The sequence below is a fragment of the Lathamus discolor genome, chromosome 13 (assembly GCF_037157495.1).
Source record: "Lathamus discolor isolate bLatDis1 chromosome 13, bLatDis1.hap1, whole genome shotgun sequence".
Lineage (NCBI taxonomy): Eukaryota > Metazoa > Chordata > Aves > Psittaciformes > Psittacidae > Lathamus > Lathamus discolor.
In genome coordinates this window covers 3,507,504-3,535,060 of record NC_088896.1, presented here as the reverse complement: position 1 = coordinate 3,535,060, position 27,557 = coordinate 3,507,504, and the positions used below count along the sequence as shown (strand labels likewise).

At 52.9% G+C, this 27,557-nt stretch overlaps 1 protein-coding gene across 1 annotated transcript in view; it reads right to left on the bottom strand.

Annotated features, from left to right (window-relative positions):
• Positions 1–361: 361 nt before the first annotated feature.
• MGAT5B (alpha-1,6-mannosylglycoprotein 6-beta-N-acetylglucosaminyltransferase B) overlaps positions 362–27,557 on the bottom strand; it is a 65,190-nt gene continuing 37,994 nt past the window's right edge. The window contains exons 8-17 of the mRNA XM_065693478.1: positions 27,283–27,452; positions 16,847–16,978; positions 15,835–15,968; positions 14,998–15,128; positions 12,724–12,879; positions 11,353–11,499; positions 9,233–9,349; positions 3,071–3,145; positions 2,342–2,616; positions 362–1,059 (exon numbers count right to left, since the gene is read on the bottom strand). Coding sequence (XP_065549550.1) covers positions 861–1,059; positions 2,342–2,616; positions 3,071–3,145; positions 9,233–9,349; positions 11,353–11,499; positions 12,724–12,879; positions 14,998–15,128; positions 15,835–15,968; positions 16,847–16,978; positions 27,283–27,452 — 1,536 coding nt within the window. The 3' untranslated portion in view covers positions 362–860. The remainder of the gene's footprint in view (positions 1,060–2,341; positions 2,617–3,070; positions 3,146–9,232; positions 9,350–11,352; positions 11,500–12,723; positions 12,880–14,997; positions 15,129–15,834; positions 15,969–16,846; positions 16,979–27,282; positions 27,453–27,557) is intronic.

Here is a 27,557-nt window from a genome sequence, read left to right as displayed (position 1 = left end):
CATCTGGGGCATGCTGAGATAGGACATTACTCATTCGAACACGGAGCGCTCCCCATACCCCTGCTGCCACCTCCAGCACCTCGGTCCCTGGAGGGACGTACAGCTCCATGCTGTACAGCTCCATGCACAGCCCAGCAGGGCACAGAGCAGCCTGAGGGCTGCTGGGGGACTCACTTTGGGCACCTCTGCCCAGCCAGCACCATCGCCCAAGGGACCAGCATCCTTCCTGAGAGCCCTCTCCAGCCCCATCCTTCTCTTCCTGGGGCCCAACCATCTCCCACTGGCTCATCCTGGGGGCAGCGCTGGTGCAGACCCCTCTGTGTCCATCCAGCCCATCTGCTCATATGGGCTTTCTCCCCCCACAGCTCCACAACCAAAGCGGACACTGGCAGACCCCTTATGCCCCCAACATAGCTCTGCCCAAGGACTCCCACAGAAGGGCTGGGTGTCGCTTCCCCTTTAATTCACCACTTGTCAGGGGGGGAGGGTTAAAAAAGACATAAATCAATAAATAAAACAACCTCGGATGCTCGAAGAGGATGAAACCCCTGAAACTGCAGTCTGCTGGTGGCTTGTCCCATTGCCAGAGGAGGGGAAGGATGCTCCCACCCCCCCCTCCCCATCACCCTGTCCCAGCACCACCAGGTCCAGGCGGGTTCGGATGCAGTTGGACGATGCTCCTCAAGGAGAAAATGAAACCAAAGGTCAGGACATGGTCATTCACAGTTGACTGGTGGACGACACAACCCCAGGGTCTGACCCCCGCCGGGAGGGACCTGTCCCACCTCCCTCGGCTATTGCAGAAGCTTTGAGAAAAAGCCACTCGTTGCACGTTGCGTGCCGCAGACACAACCCCCAGGTCACAAGCAGTCCCTGCACAGAGCCACTTGTCCTTTGCGGTAGTCGCGGCAGGGGCAGAGGCGCCGGTACTTGGTGTTGTAGCCCGCACAGCTGAAGAGCAGCGGCTCCTTCTGGAGGTAGCACTCGTGGACGTTCTCGGCCACTGCTGGGTAAAGATGGTTCATCTCGTACTCGGTGCTGTCGCAGGTGATGCTGAGCCTGGGAACGCGGACAGAGCTGGGTCAGTTCCAGTGAAGAGGCTGCCTGGGTTTCACTGAAGGGGTTTTAGTGCTGTTCAGTCCTTCCCAGAGAGGTTCCTTCACTAAGTGTTGGGCCAGATCTTTGCTGGTTGCACCAGGAACCGTAAGCACTATGGCTAGATGCGAATGCTTGTCAGCAGCCTAACATACCATGCAGGATTGGGTGAGCCCTGCAAATCAACCCTGCAGCCCAGAGACCACCCCAACCCTTGCGTTGGCCATGGATAGCTCAGGAAACCACACACAAAAATCCACCCAGATCTTCTATATCCCCCACTGACCAACAAGTCTATGCTCTCCATGGACACCTCCCTCAGCAGCCAATGTCCTCTGGAAGGGCACACGAGTTCAGTGGATGCCCACATCACCCCTGCTAACCAGCAAAAATGGGGTGGGCATCAGCAAACACCCTGAGGAGCAGCAGAAATGGCCACTGTCGATCTGAACATCCTGCTCATCCCACCCATGCCTGTGTCTTCAGATGGAGCAGCAGCACTGACACTGCTCTCCCACTAACCCCGCTCAACTGATGAGTCCCTGAGCAGCTCAGTTTAAAGTCTGCAGAGGGGGAATGGAGGGAAGAGAGTGAAATCTAATTTATCATATAAAAATGTCAGTGGGACTCACAGCACCTGCCTGACAGCAGTGGTGATGCTCGCGTTTTAATTGCCCTCAGAGCAGCACAGAGCATGGTGGCAGATTTATACTCCATTAAAACTTCACTGCTCTGTGTTCCAAATGCACTTTTATAGAGAAAGACATAAAAAAAGAGAGACTAGGAGAGAGCATGGGGGAGGTGGAGAGGAACGGGGTGAGAAAGATGCGGAAACGTGCCTGGAAAGGCTATCGTTGCCTTCTGAAGTGTGAAGCTGGTCAAGGCCAACACATGAAAGCAATGGCTTTAAACTGCCAGAGAGGAGACTGAGCTGAGCTCTTAGGCAGAAGCTCTTCCCTGTGAGGGTGCTGAGGCGCTGGCACAGGGTGCCCAGAGAAGCTGTGGCTGCCCCATCCCTGGCAGTGCTCAAGGCCAGGTTGGACACAGGGGCTTGGAGCAAGCTGCTCCAGTGGAAGGGGTCCCTGCCCGTGGCAGGGGTTGGAGCTGGAGGAGCTTTAAGGTCCCTTCCAACCCAAACCAGTCTGGGATTCTATGATAATGGGCTGCTTTGCAGGCAGGCCCTGCCTACATCATCTCGGGCACGAAGGCACCGCAATGGGAGGACACAGGGAGGGTCACAACTCACTGGAGAAACACGTCCTTCTTGTTGAGGAACCTGAAGAAGGTGGGCTCACAGACCAGCCCGCGCCGCCGGCACGTCTCGGTGCACGAGTGCCGCGCCTCCGACACCCACACCTGCAGCGAGCCCACCGGCGGCCAGGCGCGGGGGTCCCGGCTGGCGCTGGGGGACCACACGAGGTGAGTGGCGTTGGGGGACAGCGCCAGCACGCTCGGAGGGCTTTGCATAGCAGGACTCTTGGCCTTGGGAGGCGGAGCAGAGGATGAGGTGGTGCAGAAATCCTAGTGGGAGAGAAGACAATGGGTCAGTGCTTGGAGGGACAGGGCGAGATGTTGGGGATGGGGAAGGGAGGCTGCTGGTGGGACAAGAGGACACTGGGGATGCTGAGTTTGCTCCTCAGGTTGGGGTCACCTGCATGTACAGATAGCATCTCACGCTGTAGGAGATGAAGGCACTGGCCACCTCTTCTTTTCTTCTCCCAGTGCGCCCTTATTCTCCACAGAATGGCCTTGACCCAGCCTTGGCATCCCCAGAGACCCTCCAGCAACCCTCCAGCATCCTTGGTACACAACAAACCTCCCTCATTCCCCATCTCTTGGTTTGCTCTGCAGTTAGGCCACTGGCTGGGACCTGGGGTCCCTTGCTGGGGACCTGCAATGGATAGGCTCTACTTGCCCAGAAGAACCCATAGGAGGTCAGTGATGGCTCCCCAGGGAGGACAGGGATGCTCCCAACCTGGTGCTGAATGTAGGCATGGATCCGCTCCAGCATCCCCTCGCAGGTGTACTCGTAAGGCAGGTAAGGGTCCACCTGTGAAGGAGAAGAGCAGAGTGCAGGCAAGAAGCGGGGACAATCTTGCCCTCCCCCTGTGCAATGGCTCTCCCCACCCGCTGAAGCCCACAGCTTGTGTCTGTCCACCAAAGGAAGCAGCGCAGAAAACTAGAACTGGGAAAACTCCACAAGCCATAAAGTGCTACGGAAAGAGGTGAAGGATTCACCTGGGTTCAGCACATGTATCGATGAGAATGAAGTCCCCCTGCTCCGTTCTAGTCTCGCATTTCTTCATTTTTGCTAAGTTGTAAAATTAGAAGTCGGTTTTCATGCAAAAGGTCACTTCCAATTAAAGTATGAATTGGCTCAGCCCAAGAAACACTCTGCAGCTGCAGGCAGGTAGTGGGGGGAGTAATAATACAGGGGAGGAGTTAGGACTGCTAAAGATGCAACGATAATCCAGAGCAAGAGCATTGCAGCCATGCCCTGGGTCTGGTCTGGCATCCTCTGTTCCCCTGCCCCTGCCATGGCTCTGCCTACTCAGAGGGAGGTCCAGGCTTTGCTGCCCCAGTGCTGTGACCCACCAAACCAGCTCAGGGCTGTGACCGGCTGTGCACAAATAGGTCAATAAATAAAACAACCTCAGATGCTTAAAAACAATAGGAACAAATCTCTTTTCCCATTGCCGCTCTGCCGTGGGTTTGCTGCCCAGTGCTGATGGCTGTGATGGGGCCTCTCCCAGCCCCAGAGCTCCCCACTGGGATGGGGCAGGGAGGCAGCACCTGGCTGCACACCAGGATGGAGCAAACAGTGATGCCCACGTTGATGCTGCTGTCACTGCACCTCCACGTTGATAACTGCTATTTATACAGAGCCAGCAGCACTTGGACCACAGAGTATTTTTAGCGCGTGTTATGAAACGCTGCTGGTCTTTGGGAGACTTCTGCCTGCGCTCACTTCTCAACATCCCATCTCCCTGTCCTGGGAGTCATCCTTGGGTGCAAGGCAAACCCCTTCCTTTGCAAAGCAGCTCAGCAGCTTGCCCCAAAACAGGCATGTCCCTGGCACGCAGTGGCACAGGTTCCAGGGAGAGCAGGCAGGAGCAGGCAGCCAGGCTCTTATCCTCCAGCAGGGCTGGTGCATGGCCATTGTCCTGGGGTCAGCACTGACTTCCCCATTGGAAGAGCATTTCCATGAGGGCTGCATCACTGATGCATCCCTTCCCTCCAGAACAAATTCTTTTTAAAGGAACTTTCTGCCCTGGGAAGACAGATTTTTCCATGCCCCTTATTTTGCCAGAGAGATGTTATGTGAGCAGCAGGATGCTGGTGCATGGAAGGGGCTGGTCCTGGGATCCCCTTTTCCCCCATGAACCTCTGCAGAGCTTCATGCAAAAGGGTTATAGGCAAAAACACCCATAGAGAATTCACCTGGAAAACACTGCTGCTTCTATTTTCTGAGCTCTGCACCTCCAAAATAGCTATCACTTTTTGAAGTACCCGTCAAACCCAAGCTCAAAGGTTCAGTCTGATGAGAAGATCCCTCCGAGCATCTCCCTGCCATAAATATCCCACCTGAGATCTCAGCCAGGCTGGAAATCACAGTTGCTCCGTCTAATTACAGATGTGCACGCTAATCAGGGCTGACACAATGACAGGCACTGCTCTTGCCTCTGCATTGCTGATGGGCTCTCAGTTAACTGGGGCAGAGCCCTACACGAAGCAAAACCTCTCATCTCAGTCACACAAAGCCTAAGCTGGGCGGGTGGATGCTGCATGGCACTGATTTGGGGGAGTCAAACAATTCCGTGCTCAGCATCAGCAATGCTCATTCTCATCTTACCACTGCTTTTGTGGCTGCAGCGTTGGAGGCTTTTCTCAGGACCCCTATCACCAGACAAGGTGCAGATGTAATTCCATAAAACAGCCTCTGTACCCCAAAACACCCCCATGGTACCCAGTGGGATGCGGCACATCCACAGCAGGTGGAGGCAGAAAACCGCCTTGTGTCTGCATGTGTACCCAGAGGTGATGCTCCACAGGCTCCCCGGAGCCCTATCAGGTCAGGAGGCTGAGGTCAGAACCCACTGCAGCTCCTGAGCCTCCAGCCCCAGCACCCTCATGTGCCCCTTTCCCCTCCAGGGCTCCCCCAAAGGCTCTTGCTCCTCACTGCTTCCTTCTCCCGGACTCGTTGGGATTCAGCTCGTGTGCCCAGGACTGATAGAAAATTACAATTTCAAGAAGATAATTGTTTAATTAAAAATCTGACAGGCTTGGCCTCCTCTTGACAGCCACAGCGTTAATGTCACTCCCCATGCTGGGAGCTCAGCATCTCCCCAGAGCCCTGCGAGGAAGAAGGAGAAGGATCTGAGGTGAGCACCACTGCATCCCACTGCCCAGTGGAGCCGTGCATGGGATGCGCAGGAGGGAGCAGAGGGGTTGGTGAAGATGGACTTTGCCATTCTTTCCCCTGGGCATCAGTGGGGGACACAGGGCCAGAGCTCTCCAGCCCAGTGCTCCCCATCAGCCAAACAGGGAGTTACTGGTGCCTCATGGGGATGCTGCAGTGAGAGCCCTGGATTTTGAGCGTGCAGCAGAAATCCCAGAGCTGAGGAGAGCAGTAAGTATCCCTCATTCAAAAGGAAAAGAAAGAGGAAAAAAAAAAAATAAACCTAAATGTCATCAGACAAATAAGCAGGAAAATAATGCAATTCTCAGCTGGCACGTACCACAGGCTGGGAACATTTTAACCAGCTATTTTCACTGTGATGTTTAATACGCCACTCTTTCAAGCATGGTCTGAAATGTATAATTTCCCATTATATTCTTGTATGTTTGACTTTAATATAATGAAGCCTTCTCCCTTCACTACATCAGAATATTGGGACTATTGAATTGCTTGTCTGAGGACTATTTTTGACAATGGAAAAAGCTGAAGGCCAAGAAAATGGTGCTGCCTGAAAGCCTCTCTCCTTCTCCAAGAATTAGATGCTTCTAACCCCTGGTTAATGGCTGTAATCCATCACTGGGACAAACCTTCCAGCATCACCTTTCCCACGGGGACACAATTTGTCTCCTGGCCCTATGCGACTGCGCCAGGATTTGATCTCTGGGGCAGAAGGGGTTTGGTGCTTCCACGATTTCAATTTTCCTTATAAATAGGTGAGGGATGGGATCCATGGGGGAAACCCAAATCTGCTCCAAGGCAGGATGAATGGCAGAGGCACAGCTTGCCAAAAACCTTCCCCAGCACTTGCAGGGTGACCTGGAGCAGATGCCACGTCCAAAAGGACGAGAACACAAGAACTTTTTGTGGGGGAGAAAACCCATATTGCAAACCCAAGCCATGCCCAAGCCACGACTCAGGTCTCTGTCCAGAAGGAAGAGGTTTCTTTCAAACAAATCTAGGTCGGTGAAGGACATGGCTGCATCTCAACTGCTTCATTTGCACTAATACAGCAGCCAGCCCAGCTCGGAACACACCAAAGGAAGCTCTGCCAGCCCGGCAGGAGCAGAACTACTGCCAGGGTCATGAAACCACCTCCCAAAGCCATTGAGGGGTTTCCAGCACCCTGGGTCCCAGCACCCGGCATGGCTGCTGCCAGGAAAAGCCGATGGCAAAGCAAAGGAGACATCTCACAGCTTCCCACAACATCCCATATCCGCAGAAATGTCTCATTGAGTTTTGCTTGGAAGATGCAAAATGAAAGCTATGGGAAAAGGGATTTTTCAGTCATACAACAACAGGAAAATAGAATCTCCTTCAGGTCAGTTTTTCAATTTCTAATGTTTCCACCCATCGGAAGGGGAAAAATGCTGTGTTTCAGGTTTGGCAATCTGTTTGGGGCGGTGAGATGCATCATTTCGGATACAAGCCTTCCTTTCAATAAACTGGCAGGGTATTTTTAAAGGCAGGCAGATGGGAAACAAAACCATCTTGTTTCATTCCAGTGACGTTGAAATGAAATGTTTTGACTGAAGAAATTTAAACTGATGGTGGTATTCAGAAATAACACACAAATTTGTTAGATATTCTGATAACAAAACACCCCATTTTGCCTTTGGAGGAATAAAAGGGAGTCACTTAGACAGCTTCTTTGAGCTCCAGGACCTGGCTGGGAATAGAAGTGCCCAGCCCCTGTGTTTTCTGCTGCTAACGCCCTTGTTTTCCATTCCTCTGCTGTAATAAACAGCATTTTAAAGACAAGATACCAAGGGATCCCTGAAGCCAAAGCCCATGATAAGGCTTTTAAACCTCTAAGGTAGGGCAATTCCCTTGACAGCATCTCAAATAAAGCAAACCTTTCTATTTAAAAGACAAAAAGGGGGGGAAAAAGGGGGACAAGAAAGAAATAGCTCTAAGTTATTCACATTCACTCCCTGCTCTGCTTCAGGAGGATTTATAGAATATGTTTAAAACAAAACCAGAGAGGTGAGTTGTGAGATTAACCCAGTGCGTTTCTTAGTGGGAAGAAGATGCTCTGCAGAGCAACTGCATGTTTTCAATGCAAACAGGACATCAGCATCTGGTTTTACTCATTTGAGGCCAATTTCAACCTCCCAGCAGCAGAGGGTAAATACAGCAGCTGGGATGCTCTGCCAGAGGGACCCTGGGATGAGGGTCCCTGGTCCTGCAGCGATGGGCGGCACACTCTGAGTGGGCACCCAGTGCTGGAGACAGGGGTCCCCCCCCAGCTCCTCCTGCCTGGCACCCATCACAGCACCAAATCTCCCCCTAAAAATCCTTTTTTCTCCTTCTATTTTTAACCAGAGGTTATCATTAAGCATCTAAATGACCTGGTGCACATCAACACTGCAGCGCAGCACAGCTGCTCGGGAGCCAGCAGAGCCCTTTCCCTCCCTCCCTGAACTCTCCAATCATTCCTTAATTATTTGAACAGCACCAGGCTTCACTCTTTTCCTTCTCCTTTCTGGAAGAAGGGAAAATTCCCTTCTCTCTCCTGAACAGAGCCCATCGCCTTGAGGCCATCTCTTCAGGCCAGATGGTGGAGGGTCAAGCGCTGACAGCTGGCCCAGCAGCACAGCAGCAGGGAGGTAATGATTTTCAATTTCATTTTAATCGAGCTATGGGAATGAATGTGCCAAACAACAACTGCTTCCCTAAGTTGGGTTTGTTCTGGCTTTGTGAACTCATAGGGAAATTCAGCTTGAGGTGAAGTACTGCGGCCATCAGCCACAATCAGGTACAAGACCCGGGCAGATGGCATGGCCACATCAGCTGGATAAAGTCCCTGGACTGTCACAGACACACACCTCTGCAGCCTCTAACGCAGGAAAAGCAAGGATGGCATCTCCAGCATCATCCCTGCCCACCCCAAAATCCCACCCAGCACGGTGAAGCCCGACGCGGAGCCCCATTTCCCAGTGCATCACTGTCCTCATCAGGCTCATCCCGAGCAAAGCACATCGCAAGCAAAATGGGTATCAGCGCTTTTCTCCCCTCCAGGAAAATTGACTTTAATAATTTGGACAACTTGAAAGGCTCCTGCCACAGGGCAGGAGGGAAATATTCATGAGGAAGCATTTCCAGGGCAGGCACAGTGGGAGTGCTGCCTTCCTGGAGGGTCCCTGCTTCCCACTTCCTTACATCCCTTCATCCTTCAGAGAGGCAACTCCTGGAGCTATTCCTATTGATTTGCTCAAAGCTAATGATAATGATGAGCAGTGAAATGGGGAAATGGTAGGCGCAGAGGTCTGTAGCTCTCTGGGTAATTGCAGGGAAGTGCACTCAGGGTTTATCTTTGCTTCACACCAGGCCCCAGCACTGCCAAGCATCTCCAGCAACCTCAGCCTCCTGCTCCCAAACCTCATCTCCCTTATCTCAGCTTCCCCTTGCTTTGGATCGGCCTGGAGGATTCCCAGGAGATCCCTCAAAGGCATGGCTCTACCATGGGAAAACACCTAGGAACCTCAGCACCAAAGCAAGGTGGGAGCATGCGTCCCCCTGAGGCTACATGAGAGGATGATTCTCTGCCTTGTACACACAAGTGTGTTCAAAAGGGAGGCAAGGGAGGACAAGCAGTTAACACTCAAAAGGGATGATCAGGCACCAGCAACCAATACCCGTCCCTTCAAAGCCAGCCCTGCCACCTCCTCTGAGCCGTACCTGCGTCCTCACGATGGTTTTGATAGCAGCTTCAAACTCTTCAGAGTTATTGTAGTCGACAGTCCACACATGTGGCTTCCCGATGAAGTCTTCAGCATACGGGTGTTGGGAGGACACCTAAACCGCAGCAGAACGAGCTGGTTTCTGCAGTCCCTGCCAGAATGGCTGCTGTCTACCACTCACAGGCAGCGCAGCAGAGGAGCAGCAGGCTCAGGCACAGACACGCTGGGTTTAAGCCACTGCACAAAGAGACGTGCTGGAAAAAGGTTTCCCCTGAACACAGCCGCACCCCCCCAACCTCAGGCTGATGGTCTGTAACTCCCACTAGGTTGGGATGCTCATTCCCAACACCGAAATCATCTCCGCAGCCCTGAGGACCTGCATAATATGGGTACAATTTAACCTTGACCTGAGCCATTTGTGGGTCTGGAGTGGCAAAAATAGACCAAGCCAGCAAAGGTCTGTGAAGGCACCACGTCTCCCAGGTTTGCCAGCTCCAGAAGCAAGGCAGAGAGAAAACCCATCACCACCAAGGGCTGGGGAAAGCCTGGCACTGGGAGAAAGCAGGGCTGGAAGCCACATCACCCCAGTGGCACAAGCAGCCCCACACACTGGTACCCCACCGTCACCCCCCTCTCACCAGGTGATTTTGGGCGATCTACCTCTTGTTTCAGCCCCTAAACTGTCTTTTCAGCCCCACGCTGCTGCAGAGCCAGAGCCCAGATCTGCTCTTGGAAAGGGAAGTGAGAGGATGCTGAGCAGAGGAGGTGTTTCGGGGGCACCATGAAGTGTTGAAGAGGAGCCTGAAAACCTGCCAGCTGGAGGAGGAGAGCACTGCTCGCTCTGTATTCCATTCTCCAGCTTGCTATCCTTTCCCATTTTTTCCCTGGCAGTTGATCACCTCCTTCCCCTCAATGTATAAACACCCTGGGGCAATTCACAACCCTCATCCCCAGCTTCCCTCCTGGCTCCCGGCTGAAATGCAACTACAGCACCCAGCAGGGATGGGGGATAACACCAGCAGCAAATTAGGGGGTGCATGGGACAGACATGGGAGTCCAAGACATCCCAGTGCACCCCTCTCCGTGACGGGTGATGCTGAGCTGAGCTGTGGCAGGGCTGAGCCACACAGTCCCCCAGGAAAGCCCTTCTTGGTGGGAGTGAGCATTGCTCTGCATTATCCGCATCTACTTTATTAATAATAAAAGAGGCAATTTTCTCAACCCTTTAACTTTTAAAGAGTTCCTGCTTTACTTAGATCGAATTCCCAGTGACAGGCAAGCCTGGAGGGATTTCATACCCCTGCAGCACCATCGGGGTCCTGGTGTCCCCTGGGTTTACGGAAGGATGAACAGGGGAGCATCACCCTGGTTTGGAAGCAGGGCATGGGGGGTGTGTGGATCTGGGCTGATGGGGAAAGAGAAGGAGGTGGGGTTTGTTGACTGTGCTCTGCAGAATTCTCCTGCACCACCTTCACCTTTGCAACCCCAAATCTAAGGCAGGGCCCCTTGCATCTAAGCACTGAGATGGAGATGATGCGAGGATGGGAGAGGGGACCCCATCTGCAGGTATCTGCACTTCTGCATTTGGAGAAGAAAATTATCTCATAGAAACCCAGCTTGGTTTGGGTTGAAGGGATCTTAAAGCCCATCCAGCTCCAGCCCCTGCCACAGGCAGGGACCCCTTCCACTGGAGCAGCTTGCTCCAAGCCCCTGTGTCCAACCTGGCCTTGAGCACTGCCAGGGATGGGGCAGCCACAGCTTCTCTGGGCACCCTGTGCCAGCGCCTCAGCACCCTCACAGGGCAGAGCTTCTGCCTAAGAGCTCAGCTCAGTCTCCCCTCAGGCAGGTTCAAGCCATTCCCCTTGGCCTGTCCCTACAGGCCCTTGTCCCAAGCCCCTCTCCAGGTTTCCTGCAGCCCCTTCAGGCACTGGAGCTGCTCTCAGGTCTCCCCTTCAGGAGTCTTCTCATCTCCAGGCTGCCCCAGCCCAGCTCTCTCAGCCTGGCTCCAGAGCAGAGCTGCTCCAGCCTCACATGCTCCCTTGGACATCCCAGTTTAGGAACTGCTCCCCGCCGGGCCGGCCCCATGCAGCCCATCCATCCGCCTCCTCCCAGACTTGCCTCTCTGGACGTCGGCTTCCCACGGAAGAACTCGTGGTTGAGGGAGCTGTGCGGGGGGTTGAAACGCGCCTGCAGGAAAACGCAGCCGTTGGCGATCGCCTCCAGTGGGGCAGGACCCTCATAGGGGAACCCGAAGCCAATGAAGAGCTGCAAAGGAGAAACCCATGTGCCGGTGAGCAAACATGGCCAGACCCATAGGATAGTCCCTAAAGTAACCTGCCATTATCCCCCTCTGCTGCTCTCACCCTGCCTCTATGACAGCTCCGTGCAGTTCTACACCCTGTAGGTTACATGGGCTAAAACTCCCCCTGCCCCACAGCTCACTTGTGCAAGGCAATGGGGTGATCAGGAGCTGCAAGTTCCCCATAGTGGCTATAACTGGCCCTATACGGAGAAATACAGCTTTGCCAACACCATTTGGGCTGGTGAATCAACATTTCCCCTGGACAGAACTGAAGGTGACCAGGATGTGCCCATAACCTGCACACTCGTTCCAAGAATCCCATTTATTCTTACCATAGCTGGGGTGGGGGGAACCTCCCCCCTCCTTAGCAATAAATGAATTAATCAGGGAACTTTGTGCTCCATCTGCAGACAGTGTGCAAGGAGAAACTCATCAGACACATCCTCATTTGAAACGATGTGCTCTGCTCTGCTCCCAGCTAATTAGCCCTGCTGATAGTGCCTGCGAAGAGCGCAGATAACAGCCTCTCCCCAGCCTGCCTCCTCCTTTAATTGGGTTTTCTTTCTCAAGGCAGCTGAGCCCTCACTACCGCTGGCTAACAGGATCTGTCCCACTGCCCCTTGCTGTCCTGGGTTCAGCTGTAACCTTTTTTTCTCCTTCTTAGGAGCTGGTGCAGTGCTGTGCTTTCAACTTTAGTCTGAGAACAGCGCTGATAACAGCGATGTTTGTAGTTGTTGCTCAGTAATGTTTGGTCTGACCAAGGACTTTCTGAGTCTCATGCTCTGCCAGGGAGGAGGAGAAGCCGGGAGGAAGCAAAGCAAGAACACCTGACCCAAACTAGCCAAAGGGGTATTCCATTCCACAGCACGTCATGCCCACTATATAAACTGGGGGCAGTTACCCATAAGGGCGAGATCACTGCTCGGGTCAGGCTGGGTATCGATCGGTGGGTGGTGAGCGGTTGTATTCTCTCCCCTTGTTATTTCCCTTACCATTATTACCATTGGTGGTAGCAGCAGTGGTTTGTGTTACACCTTAGTTACTGTTCTTATCTCAACCCATGAGGTTTACATTCTTTCCATTCTCCTCCCCATCCCTCTGGGAGCAGAGGGGAAGAAGAGGGGAGCGAGCGAGTGGCTGTGCGGTTCTGAGTTACTGGCTGGGCTCAGACCACGACACTTGCCCACCTTGGCCTTCCTCAGCAGCTGCTGGAACTCGTGCTGGGGCAGCAGCCCGTGGTTCTTCACGAACGCCGGGACCTCGGGTGGCCGCTGCGTCTCGTAATAAACCGTGCCATGGATCTCCATGTACTTGTTGAGGATGGAAAGGAACTTCTCCTTGCCCTGGGGAGGAAGGCAGAGTGTGAACTGCACCAGAAGATGGACCTGACCCCCTCCGTGGTTATGAGAAGGAGATTTAACTCTCAAACTCCTGTCCTGGAGCACTTGTGATGCTTTAAGCAAACCCACAGCAGCGCAAACCCCACCTCCTCCCGTCTGCTTCCCTTGGACACGCATCCTGGATCATCCCAGACTCCCAGTGAGCCTGGATGGCTGCAGGACCCAGCACCCTGAACCCTGCACCGCCAGCCCTGCCTCCCCTGCCACCTCCAAGGGCAAATTCCACTCTGGAGCTACTGAACGAAAGGTTTCGTGGGACTCAGAGGGAAGTTTGCAAAGACCAAAGCTTGCTGATGTTCCAACAAGTCCTCAGGACTTCCTAACTCAGGTTTAATCCTGCTTCACTACCTGGAACATTAAGGGGGTCAGTAGTATAGATCCTTACAGGCCCTTGTCCAAAGCCCTTCTCCAGGTTTCCTGTATCCCCTTTAGACACTGGAGCTGCTCTAAGGTCTTGCTGGAGCTGGACAGCAGTTCCCTAACACAAAGTCTTCAGAAGATGGGCTGGCACAGGAGACTCCCTTCCAAGCACTGCACCAGAGCTGCTTTAACCCATGGGAGCTGGGCAGCATCTGATGAAAATGGCCTTTCCCAGCTTATTAAAACCTTGGCTCCTGTTGCAAGCCAGGGGCAAGAAGTTCAGAGGGGCAGGAAATGAGAAACAGCAGGAAAGGATGTTTCATGAGATGTTCCCAAACGTCAAAAAGATCCTGCTCTGGAGACAGTGCTTGGTCCAGTGCTTGTAAAGAAGCACCCAGCTCCAGAAGATGGAGGTAGTTTCTTTCCTTCCTAGACCTCAAAATCACTCAAAATAAGAAGCTCCTCTTCCCACTTATTTCATCACACAAAGCAATATTCAGGCAGCCTGGCCTCGAGATACAGTGACCAGCAAGAACCAGCCCCTTTACCCAGTAAGAAACTACCCCAAATATTCAGTCTGGGCAAAACTGATGCTGTTTGTGAACTCAGGCTAATAGGATGTTTGCAGCAATAAGGGTGGAGGGAAACGTCAGGTCTGAGGCTTTAAGTCTCTTTAGTACCTTCCCAAATTAACCTAACTAAGCCCAAATGGATAAGAAAGGGTGGAGGAATGATAGAAAATAAAGACAAGATACGATACTACAGTTCCCCTAAACTGAGATGAAGTGGGTTTTAGTAGGTCCTTATGGAGACCCTGAGATAGCTGGATGCTGGAGTGTTTTCTCTCAGACACAGGAGGTGATGGAAAAGCCACAGACACCAGCGAACAGGAAATGTGGCTGGACCCTGGCCCACCACAGGCACCCCTGTGAGGTGATGGGGATGGAGAGGAGGCTGCATTGATCCAGCAGCTCAGGAGGACTGAGCCTGTAACAAGGCAAAGTCAAGTCCAGCAAAACCTCTTCTCCCACAAGCGGATGCGCAGAGGTAAAGCCCAGCAGTGTGTGGTACAGTACCTGCAACTGGAGCAGCCCCAGGTGGTGCACAAAGGGAAAGAAACAGAAATAAATCAAGAGACAGCAAGAATTACCTCATTTTTTCTAAGCCCTGGAAGGAAAACCAGCTGGCTAGCTCCGGGTAAGACAGGGGGGAGTACACATGTCCCCTGGCTGCTATAGGGATGCAGGGAGGATGTTTTCTTTCAGGGATATTGCCCCATGCATTGCCCACCCCTTTTCCACACTGTTACAGACATGGGAGGGCAGCACATCCCCCTTCCACAGGGTACTTGAAAGCAGAGACCAACCATCCCCATCATAGCACAGGACATCACCTAACAGCAATCACTGTAATCAACTGCATAACATCCCCGATGTGAAATCCTCAGCCTAAGCAGCCTGCTGGGGGGAAGCATCACCCAGAGCAAAGGAGACAGGATCTCAGCTTTTGCCCTGTTTGTCTGGAGGTGCTGGACATGCCACACCACTGCAGCAGCCTCAGCTTCCCCTCTATGGATGGGACAAGGATGTTTCACACAAACACGTTGAGATCGGAGCCTCAAAACCTCGCTGTTAGAGCCAGAGGCTGCTGCTGCCCCACAGCTTGGCCTACGACTGCCCCATCCTGCCTGGGTGCACCCACCTTCCAGATGCTGGCCTCCTTCCCGTACACCACTGCCATGCTGCTCACTTTGTTGGACTTGATGAATTGCCTCTCAGTCTGGTTGAGCTCCTCTGACACGAAGCCCATGAAGGAGTTGTCAGGGGTGTGAGCTGTGGACACCAAGGGGAGAAGACATGCGGCTGGACAGATGTTTTCTAGCACTTCATCAGGGTTGAGAACGCAGCCCCACTGCAGCACGGGGCTGAGATTAGCCCAGCTGCAGAGCCTTGCTGGAGCCTGAGGGAAAAATGGCATGGATCCCCATCCAAGCAGCTCATAAAATACAGGTTTTGGGACTCATTTGGGTGACTCTTTAAGAAGTAAGACATTCTTAAGGTTGCCAAATGGGCTTTATCTAGGAAAAAGCAACGTTTCAGCCACCCAGTACCCAATGCATCACTGGGCTCCTTTCAGACAAACGCATCTCCTTTTCATGCCACTGGCAAATACCAGTCACTGAGCTGCCTCTCACCTGTAGAACCCCAGCTGAAATAAAACCAGGCTTTGCAAGCCAGGTTACAAAGCTTTCCCCTCCCAGGACCTGGAAGCTCCTGGCTGTGCCCTGTGTTTGGCCATGACTGTGCTGGAGCCAGCAATCCATTGCAGAGGAAGAAGCCAGGTCTCTCTCCCTGGATCGTTCCTATAGCCAATAGATGGCCAAGCAGATGGGGGAACTGCTGGCAGGCAGGGGGAAGCAGGAGTGGAGCTGGGGAGGACAGCACTGCCCATGCATCACCTCCTGATGGAGGTGAGACCTGCCCCTGCGGTCCCTGTGAGCCCCCGAAACCTCCCCGCATGCCCCCATGCCCCACTTACGGAACATGGTCATGAACTGGGCGGGCTGCAGGTTCCAGTAGCCCCAGTTGGTGCGGTACCCGCGCAGCGTGGCGTACTCCTCATGGTTGTATGCTGGCTCCGTCCCAAAGGTATCAATGACCCGGACACGGCATCTGGGAGGGAGAAGAGGACCCAGGGGCCTTGGTTTGACCAAGTCCCACTACCAGGGACATGTGGTGTCCTCCAGGAGCTCATCCCTTGTCTGCTCCCTGAGCAGAGGGTACAGGAACATGCCAAGCAGCTCTTCCCAACCCACTGCTCCCTCCTGGAAGGAGCAATTTCCCCTTGCGGGCTTTCATCTCGCTGATGGTCAGGAGAATGATGCATCTCCTGAAGACTTGTTAATGCTTTTCCCAGTACCCTGGGAATGCTGAGGCAGGCATTACCAGCACAAGACTGAGGAGAGAAGGGAAACACCAAGCAAGAGAAGAGCAAAACAAGCTGAATGCAAGAGCAAATGTATTTATAATAAAAGCAATAACACCACTTGTCATTTTTCTCTCTAATAAAATTGTGTAGGATAGTGGAAGAGATGGGAGAAAACATAATAAATAGCAGGACTATCAGCAGTGAATTAAATTGCATATTTTCCTGGCTGGTGATGTACCAGGGAATGATGACATTTGTCTTGATGCCGAAGGAGCCAGGGACGAGGCTTCTTGCAAACACAAAAGGCTCATGTCTCCCTCTGTGGTGTGGCCACCCCTGGCTGCAGACTGCAGGCACAGTACGTGGAAGCACACACACTGCAGGCACATGCAGGGATTTCTTTTCCCAATTCAGTCTCTTTTAATGAGGTTTTATCTTACCCATGTGATGCTGCAGAGTGAGCAGAAGGCCTCAAGCCATGATAACGGGGGGTACAGCAAGGCAGAGCCAGGCACAAATCTAAATGTCTGACTCTTTGGACATGGGGACTATCCTTCAATGTCATTACTCTTTGCTTGCTAATTGATGTAATCGAGTAAGAGAAGGGAGTGGCTTTGCTCACCTGTATTTCTTGAAGGAGAGCCCCATGTGCTGCTTCATCTGTTGAAGACCGTGGTAATCAGTGTAGATTAGGTCGAAAGGCAAGGGACTGGTCAAGGGGCAGTTTCCCCGTCCTGGAGGCACCCCTAAGTGACTGGGGAGAAGCAGGAGGGATCAGCCCCAGCACCACGACAGCCCTGCAGCACAAACACTCATTTCCCTGCAGGGAGTTAACAGGGACCATCAACCAGCTCTCCAGCTGATGGAGGAGGACGCAGATGGTTCTCTTCTCCCCAGTCTTAATTTCCTGGGCCAAAATTCTGAGGTTTTAGGCAGCCCTGGTGTCCCCCCCCCATCTTCACACCTACTCCAGCTGGGTGCCTGCTCCTCCCGTGTGGAAGATGAGGCTTTTGCACAGCATTCCCAGCCAGGGCTCACCAGCTTCTCATTCAACACACACATCCCCCTGGACCTCTCTCATTGCAGACACCAGATTTCGTTTGCTTTCACTGCAGTCACATCAGTGACAGACTTGTGAAGCCACATCTTCCTCCACCCTGCCTGCAAGGCTCCCAGCTTAGCCAAGATCTCCGTGTTCCCAGCCCCATACCTCTCCCAGCACATCCCATTCACCGTTCCTCTCACTCCAGTCCTTACAGGTACCCACCACATCCCAGAGCGCCTCAGCTTCCCTTCCCCCTGACTCTGCGGGCACTGCCTGTCCTTGGATGCTGCGCACATTCCATTGACATTTCTCACCTTTTGTCCCATTTATGAATAGTTCATGAAGCCGGAGCAGCCGGACCCTGGGTCTCAGTGGGTTTTCAGCCAGCTCCTTCCAACAGCCATACTCAGCCCCTCTTCCCTGCTCCAGCAGCTAAAATGCATTATGAAAGTCCAGATGAACTAGATCGACTGCAATCTCTTTATCAAGTTCGTCAGTTACCTTGCTGCCAGGGTGATGTGTGATTAATCTGGCATGATACAAGGCTGGTAAACCTGTGGCATGTCTCCTTCTACTTTCAATTACCTCTGTGAATTGATGAATCCTTCTCTCCAAAGCTGCTGCGCTAAGTGCACCACTGATGTCAGCCTGACAGCCCATCTGCTTGCCTGGACCCATGTTTCTTCCTTCTCAGAAAGAACCCCCCTGTGACGCCTTCCAGCTTCAGCAGGTTGCTCAAAAATCCTCGCTACTCGTACTTGGGATTCGAGTGCCAGCTCGCTCAGAAATACAAATGATCCATCCTCGCCTTCAATGTTCCTGTGGTTTTCCTGCTTCCTGAAGACTCATTCCTCATCCTCACCCTCATAACCTCACTCGCATCCAAAGAGCAACAGCAACATCCCCATGGAAATCCAACGTGCTGAGCTGATTCGGTCCAGCCGGGCTCTGCCCCACTCCCACGGCTTCACTGCCCTCTTTTGTTCTGAGTCCCTCTGACAGGGCTGAGGAATGCCTGCTTTACTTTGCAAGCCGGAGCTCAGACAGTCTGGAATCTCACCCTCAGCTCCTGTCTGCCAAGATGTCTGTCTTTGTTTTCTTCTGGGCTCTTCACTTACTCCTAACACCTATGTGGAGATGGGAATTTATCCCAGCCATCCCTGTATTTTCCTTTTCCAGCCAGGTTTTACATTCCCAAGCTTTGGAGCTTTCCCTCTACATGGCCTCCCTTACTGGTTTTCCTAATTTCTCTTCATTTCCCTTTCTGAACCTGAGAAGCCTCCTACCAGCCCGTGGGTTTTATCTGTTGCTCAGCTGAACCTCAAATGAACCTGCAGTCCAAGGGTCCATCCTCTGAGGAGCACTTCCATAAGGCCCTCATCCCTTACCCAGACTTACAAAAAGCATTTCCTCTACTGATCTCATCTTGGAAGCAGAGGAAATCCGTGGCTCTCCCACCCAAGGAATAGCCAAGTGACAGAGTTATCACAAGCATTCGCTCTGCAATCTCTCCCTACCCTTCACCAACGTTACCAAAAGGGATCATATGTAGTCACTGAAATTGGTTGGCCATTATAGAAACAATAAAGGGCTCTTGGTCTGCTCCTGACCATGCCTCCCTTTTCTGGTATGGCTGGAAAGCCCTTGAGCACTGGACACCCTGATCCTTCTTCCAGCCCCATCCCAACTTGAAACCAGTGAAGGGTCATCCCAAAACCCTGACCATGACTCCAGAGAGCGACTGAATGTGGAACCACATCGCTCAGCAAAGCCAGGAAAAACATCGGATTTCAACTGAAGGTGAAGAGCTGCATTTGCAGCTGCTTCATTGCTCTTGTCACAAGGGATATGAGCTCAGGGCACCTGCCCGGGTCAGCTGCAGGGCAAACATGCTCCAGTTTTGCTGCTTTTATGCCCAATTTAGATGACATGGCTCATTGGGAAGGTGGCAGGAATGGAAAAGCTCTCACCTCAGTGCAATAAATAGGGCAACAAGGAGAGCCACCCCTCCCAGGGAGGCTGAAGGGGATTTTTTAAGGCAGGATTTTAAAGGGATGCAATACTACCCATCCCATTTGCTCACATACATGCTGTTTTCACTCATCAGCCAGACCCTCCAACTGTAACACGTCTCTTGCAGCACACCTCATCCTCTAGCTGGTACCCATCACCCAGGCTGCTGCATTACAAAATCATCTGTAATTTTGGAAAGCCCCAACCAAACTTGGCGCGGGGCTGCGGGTGACAATCAGTGTACCTCATACTGAAGCCTCCAAAAAGCCTTTCCAATGGTTAGGTGAAACAGGCCTGGTTCTCCCTCATCACTGGGATCTGCCACGTGCTCCTTCTCCGGGTGCTCAGGACTTGCCACGTCCATTTATACTCCCTGGAGTAGATCTAAAAGTAGATCTTTGAAGCCGAGCATCTCTCTCATTTATCCCCTTATCCTTCCTAACCACTTTATAATCACTTTAATATTCTGTTCATGCAAATACAGGCTGCACCTCCAAGGTTGGAGGGGGGGGACGGTGACGACTTTTTTTATCATTCCTCCTTATTTAAACATTCTTTATTCAAGCTTTCATCATTTGCCAGTTAAGTCAACTAATTTTCTGCTAAACCCAATTTCACTCATGGTTGGAGTGCAATTTCCCTGATTTTTCCTTGTGCCATGTACTATTAATGGCGCTTGAAATTACGCAAACAAAATTGATGAGCTCAAATGACTCCTCCTCAGCCAGTGCAGCCAAGAGATTTGGGGTTGAAAACTGCTTGATCCCAGTTCCTGAAGGAACCTCCCTTCCCAGACCAGCCAAGGTTGGCCACCAGCTGAGCACCTCCAGAGTCCCATCCCAGCATCCCGGATTAATGCATCGCCTCAGCCCTCTTTCCTCTCTGGGAGGCAGCATCCGAAGCAGCTTCAATCCAAGCGGATGCAGGCACCGTGCTCGCCTCTGCACCAGCTGCCTCCACCAGCTGTGCCTACTCCAGAATAAATCTACAGCAGCTTCTTGTCCTGCTATTTTCCCCTTATAGGTACTTTAATCAACCAGGGGACGCATTCCCCTCCCCAGCGCGGTGCAGGCTCCCTGAAATCAGATGACTGCAGGGTTATCTTTACATCCCGTTGACCCATTTTCAAATTAACCCAATGTTTCCTTCCATGTTATCACTCCTGGGGCTCAAAAGTCCAGCACTAAATGGATCTCGTGGGCATCTGCTGGCAGGCTGAGCCAATAGCCTATATTATATTTAACTGCATCTTCTCTGCGCACATCTGCTGTCATCAGCAAGGCAGACTGCAGAAGGGCTCTGTCCTTTCTGCTCCCTTGGCTTCTCCCTGTCTTACAAGAGCCCAGCAAGCACAGGACCATTACTGAGGGGGTGAAAGGAGCCCAAGCAGCTCCCAGGGGTCTGCAAGAAGCCCATCACAGTCAATTTGAAGTGCAAACCAGAGCCCAAGAGATGAATGTGCACTGCCCAGCCTCTGCTCCCAGCCTTTCCTCCTGCTACAAGGGACATAAAGACCTCAAAAGTGAGGTTTTACAAGTAATTTTAAGCCACCTGCATTGGTTTTACTTTTGCAACGCACATCTGGACTGTTTCCCTGGCCCATCATCGATCCTGTGTGACACAGCCCTACCCATCCAGGGGGTGAAGTTCGGCAATCAATGCATTTATAGCTGAGGTCCAACAAAGTCCTGTTTTCCTGTCACTGCAGGACACGACCCTTGCTGGAAACCTTTGCAGTGCGTCCCCAGAAGACAGCTAATGCTGAGGGTTTGCTGCTCATCTGAGCAGCAGCAGGTCCAGGCAGGGCTCTGCCAGGAGATCCCATCTGCAGGGAGTTCCATGGGAAGGCATTTTGTCTGGGCTGCAAAGATAAGCCCTGTGGAGCGAAGACTGCTGGATGCTTCGCATCCATAGGGAGACTTAAAGCCTCCAGAAATGGGGAGTCAAGAGTCCTGCTTGAGGCTGGGTTTGATCCAGGGTCTCCCAGTTGAAGCATCTCTGGGTGTGTTGAAACCTCCATCCTCCTTGACCTTGCCGTCCCAGATCAACCCCCCCACACACTCCAGGCGTAACCTTCTCTCACCTATGGAAACTACCCAGCAATTTCTAAGGTTATGATAACCTTTGTGTGACAAAGCAGAGGTTTCTGCAATAGCAAAGAAGCCAGTGAGCGAGTCATCATCTGGCTACAAAATAAACATATTTCATGAAGGAGCACAGCTTAACAGCCCGGTAATTCCTGCTCATTTATGCACCCTCCTCTCCTACAAAATGAAGCCCTCAAAGGTGGAAGAAATCAATCTCAGCCCCTCCTCAACACAGAAGGGCGGCTCATCCCTATTCCTCCAGTAGCTGCTGCCAGCAAAGCCCTGAGCTACCCCAACAGAGGTGCTGGGAAGCTGCTGGAATTAAATGAAGCAGCTTTTGCAGTCTCCTTTCAGTGGACCTGGCTTTTAATTGCAGAGCTACATGGCTGCAACTCTGCAGGCAGTGGTACCTGGGTGAAGAGGGGAGGAGGAGCAGGAAGGAATCCATGATGCTCTGATGAGAGATGCCCTCCTGCCTGGGCAGAGTCAGCCCCTGAAGATGCACAGGAGGGTACCAGAGCAAACAGCTCTTCCAGGTCAGAAATTCAGCAAATAATGAAGAAACTTCCCAGGAAAGGGAAATAAACGCCCACTAGCATCCCGGCTGCCTGCCTAACCCTACGTAAGATCTGTCTGCTGGAAACGTGCCCCAGTTAAACTACAGACTGGAGAATCCAATAAAGTCCAGACAGACAGTGGTGTGTCCAGCATTTGTGCAACCTCTTGGTTTAGTTTCCATCATCTCCAGTGCCTAAAGGGGCCGACAAGAAAGCTGGAGAGGGGCTCTTTAAAAGCACAGGTAGGGACAGGCCAAGGGGAATGGCTTGAACCTGCCCGAGGGGAGACTGAGCTGAGCTCTTAGGCAGAAGCTCTTCCCTGTGAGGGTGCGGAGGCGCTGGCACAGGGTGCCCAGAGAAGCTGTGGCTGCCCCATCCCTGGCAGTGCTCAAGGCCAGGTTGGACACAGGGGCTTGGAGCAAGCTGCTCCAGTGGAAGGGGTCCCTGCCCGTGGCAGGGGTTGGAGCTGGAGGAGCTTTAAGGTCCCTTCAACACAAACCAGGCTGGGATTCTGTGATCTCTGCCTTCGCAAGGGTTTGCAGTGGTTGAGTACCTGCAGTCAGGGGCCCCATCTTCAGCTCCCACTGAGACCTGTAACCAAACATCCAGCCTTTCTAAAGCTCACAACATCCTATCCATAACCATGTCCCAGCATGAACATCAAAGCCTGGCCAGAAAAAGAACAACCCAGCAGCCATAACAGCTTACAGCAACACTTGCTCTCCAGTAATGGGAACATCTGAGTAAAGATGAAAGACTGAGGTTTCCTCCCCACCAGTGCGGAGCTGAGAAATCCCACAGCCACACCACACAGCTCCATCAGGACCACACACAGGAGGTCACTTCTGGCTGCTTCCACAGGGAATTCCCCACACAATGGCAGGACTGTATTTGCCAGCTGGCGAGGGAAGGTGAAGCCGGGAGCCTGGGCATTGCACGTGAACAGAGGCAAGAGGAAAGATGGCTTTTACCTGCCAGGAAATAAGTAGGAATCCCTTTGTTTGGACATGGTGATTCCATCTGAACAGCCCTTTGTGCAGCCTGGATACACCCTGGTGTCTGTGATGAGAGTGGTGGCAGCGGGCGCTCAGCTTTGTCCCACAACGATGCTGGCCCTGGCATGCAGAAGGTGGCCCCTTGCCCAGACCACACGCTGGCCACAGCCACTGCTCGGCAGGGAAAGGGCTGCCAGCACGGGATACAAGCACGTGCTGGAAATCAGGTGCCCTGCCAGGCCCGTTATTAGGAGTCCAGAGCTCGGCACCAGAGCAATTAAGCTCCGAGAACACTTTGTAAAGCTCTGACCCCATGAGGCATCAAATCCTGTTTCCTTCGACTTTCTGTCCTGCCTTATGAGCAGTTAATTTCAAGGGGACCATTGCAAAAAACACCTCTCAGCATTGCTGAGATCAATACTCCCAGTGGCTCCAGCAGCTCACAGCACTGCATCCCGACTCCCCATGCCTTAGCCCCACAACAGCAGCTGCAGATGCCACCATCACCATTCCTATGACTTAAGGACAGAGGTAGGAGCTGAAGGTCCCAGCACACCCCTCCTCCAAGGGGGAAAGGGCAAGTACATCCCTCCCCATGGGGCATGGGTGCTCCAGAGGAAGAGGGTTGGCTTGTTGAGGCTTTTGCCACGGCTCTGAAGAGCTGTTTGTAATTGTCCAACACCTAATCATTAGTTGCCTCATTAACAACCCAGCTCAGGTCTTCCAGGCACTTCCCACTTGTCCTTTACCAAGCAGCACACACACACATACACACCTTCCCACTTCCCTGGAAACGCATTTTGGCTACCAAAGCAGCACAAGGGGTCTTCAGCAAGGCTGCAGTGTTTGCATTCAGATGTGGGATGTTTTTTTCCCTTGCTGCTTCAAAACAGGGTTCAAAATGCTGCTGGTTCCTTCCACCGCCCCTACCCACCCAGCACCAACCTTGAGGAGAAGCAGAGTTCCGTGCTCCAGGATGATGCTTTGCTTTCCTCCCAGGGAGCTGCACATGCACCAGCCACCAGATAACCCCATGTTTCACCCCTTGTTTCTCAAGATGCATCAGAAGCAGTTAAAAACTTCACCAGGAAATGCAAGAGGACAAAAACCTGCACTTAGTTCCACTAGGAGAAGAATTAGCCTCTGGTAGGACATAGAAGCAGAATTCACAGGTCTTTGAGGTCTACAGTGGGCAAAAGATAAGCTAACCCTGGAAAACCAGGGCTGAGCTTGGTGGATTCCATCTCAGACCTCACAGGGGCAGTTGGACAGTGCTTAGCTGAGCCATGGAGCAAGCCTGTAGATCCCAGAGATGCTTGGCTTTGCTCTGGGTTAACACTGATCCCCAAACAGGGGAAGACCCATTGAACGCCCCTGCTCTTCACTGCTTGGTGTCTGCTGCTTTCCCTGTTGGAGCCCACCAGCAGGGAGAGATGCTCAGCACACCACAGCCATGCTCCCAACCTGTTTTCATCCCCAACCCTCCATCACCAGATATTTTGGGCCAGGGACTTATTTTTCCTCTGTATATCCCTGATCCCCAGCATTTTGACCCAATCCCGACCAGTGCCTCCAGGCACTGCTGCATTGCAATCAATATAGATGCTAATAATGAACAGCTCTCAGATAACTACCGGCTGAAGCTTATGCAGGCGAAGCCGCCAGTGATCCCTTGCCAATGATCAATATGCATAGAAAAATCAGCTCAGAAATGTGAAGAGACAAAGAACAAACCGGGAGGGAGGTTATTCCCTGCTGAATAATTTATGGGCACCAGTGTTTGCTCTGTGAAGGCCGTGCTGGGCAAAAGCAGCTACAGCTCCGAGCCATGAAAGGAGCACGGGGTGCCAAAGGAAAATGAACAAGTGGACTGAGCATTTCACATCGCTGGAGTAAAATAGCCCCAAGCCCCCCCCCCCACTCAACACTGCTGCAGGCTCAGCAAGAGACACCAGGGATGGGAGAGGACAAGTTTAGCAAAGCTCTGCTGCTTCAGGAGGTTGCACAGGGGCAAGAGGGGTAGGAAATCAGAGTATTTGGGCTGATCCTTCCATGGCGACACGGCTTTAGCTCTGCTTCTCCCTGCAGCTCAGTGACAGTCCCTCACACATCCTCTGGTTCTCTGAATACCAACCCCGGCCCGAAGCTGCAGCTGCAGGTGAAGTCCCCTCCAGGCTTTAACAAAGAGCCCAAGATTAACTATTAGCACAGCTCAGGATTAATTACACGTGTTCCGCTAAGCCTCCCACACGCTCGTGGTTGGGTGACAGCTTATCTCAGCACTGCTCAGAGCCACCACTAACACCGCACCAGCCTGAGCGCAGGGACCTTGCTGAGAGATCCGTGAGCACCCAGCAGGACTGCTGCCCCCCCGGGGCACACACACACCTCTGGTCCCCCTCCAGCACCCCCATTAACCCATCTCTTGATGGGCTGCAGGAGGGTCCCACGGGACACTGGGCTCAGTCTGCAAAGGGACAGAGGGGAACAGCCCCAGGTCCTGCTTCCGCTTGCCCCAGCCCCATCAACATGGATGTGAGCTCACGATGTGTGTCCAGCATTTAAACGTCATCACAGCCAGGCACACAGGATGTGCTCAGGGAGGTGGGGATGGTTTCTATTACTGGGACAGAGAGAAGTGCCAGATGTGCATCTCCAGCCTGGCTCGCTCATCCCCCATGGCAGCAATGAGGGGAAGAGATGGAGCTGCTGTTCCCAGGCATCCCAGGGGACACATTCAAACCCATGTCAGAAGAGGAGGTCTCGTCACTGCCAACCAATGTCAAAGCCCCTGTGCTTCTGAGGAAGGCCAAATACTACAAGCAGCAACACAGCTCTCCCCAGAGCCACTCCACAGGGATGCTGCAACCTGCTCGTTGCAGCTCCTTCCCCTCACTAAACTACCACCATGAGGCTCTTCATTAAAAGCCACAAACAAGAACACCACACCACAACAACACACCCCTCCCAGCCATTAGCTCCTTTCATCCTTGAGCACACGGGTATTATTTAGCCCTTCAGTTTAGCTCAGCACGCCACAAGCTGATCACTGTGCTGCATGCCCGCCTATTTGAGAAGCTGCTGCCTTTTGCCTTAGGACCAGGATTATGTTTGTGAGTTAATTAATCGGGAGCTAATTCTGTTCATTAGTTCTGAACGCTGTAGGGGCTGGGCTGGGGGTTTTGCTGGTTTCATTCCAGGATCGTTGGGGTTTTTCACTCCCTTTGCAGCACAGCTCAGTACGTGGCCGATGCTGGCTTAGCATCACCCCAAACCTGCCCGGTCCCAGAGGCAGCTTCAGGCTTTTCTCGACTTATAACCCATCCTAATGTGCATTTTCCATGGCACTTGCCAGGCACTCCAGATGTCTCACAGGAGGTGAGAAAACTTTGTGAGGTTACAGGAGGCAGCAGCGTCAGCCCAGTAGGAACAGGATGGGAACGCGGCACAGCGTTATCTTCTCCCTCTCGCTTGTTCCATCTGGTATTGGTCCCTCCTGAGAACAGGGTGCTGTGCAGAGACACCTGTAGCTGTCTCCGTGCTGTCTCGGTTGTTGTGTGTGCAGTGGAGCTGTTTGCACACCCTCACCCTGCACCACCCCACATCCCATGGCAGAAAAAGCCCATCTCTCTGCGGGCAGTGCCCCCAGCAGCAGCCAGTTCCCCCCTGCATCCCCAGGCCCCCACCAGCACCTCCTGAGGAGGGACCCCTTGGTGGCTGCCACCCCCAGCAAGGGGTGCTGGTTATTTCTGGCAGCCACCTCAGCTTCCTTGTGGCAGAACAGGAAGGGAGGGAGGGAGGGAAGGAAGGAAGGAAGGGAGCACAGTCACTGCTCAAACAACGCTGGTGAAGCCACAGCTGCTGAGCACAGCCATGCATGGTGGGGATAGCCAGCGACCTGCAGGACACTTGCATCCTGCAGCTGCATGGCCAGCAGCCCCACAGAGAGCATCCTTGGAGTATGGGGGTTAAAATGGAGCCTTTCCAATACCCACCTCTTAGGCAGGCATCAGGGGACATGGGTGATGCTGCATGCTGGCTAACACTGCTCAGATCCAGCACCCGGATCCTGCCCCAGACATCTCCACATGCACCCCATGCCAACCCCTGCTGCAAAGCCTGGTTTTGCACCCATCCTTCCCACTTCCCCGGGATGCAGAAGGGATGGGATTGATCCCAGCTGTGATGCTGGTGGTCTGCTCCCACCCAACACTTGCACTGGCACAGCACCAGTGCTGCCCAGGATGCAGGTAGGTGAAAAGCCCCCCCCAAGCCTTTCCAGACCTTGTGCTGTCATGGAAGACCTCAATGTAACCCCCACATGTAGGAGCAGACCCTCTTGGAGGGGACCATGGACCCACCTCTGCAGCTCCTTCAGGGAGACCGTGACCCTCAGGCTGTGTCCCAGCAGGAAGAGGGCAGCCAGGATGTCAGCCCACTGCACCATCTCGCCCAGAGGGCCCCCCTTCAGCACCCGCGGGCTGAACACGTCCCCCGACTCCTCCGTCAGGAAGCCGATGTGAATCAAGATCTGGAGACACAAGGAGAGGGGTCAGCGCCGGGAAAAGTGGTGCGGGGGAAAAGGGACAATTTGGGGTTTCCAGCCCAAAATGAGTTATGGTCCTCGATTCCTTCC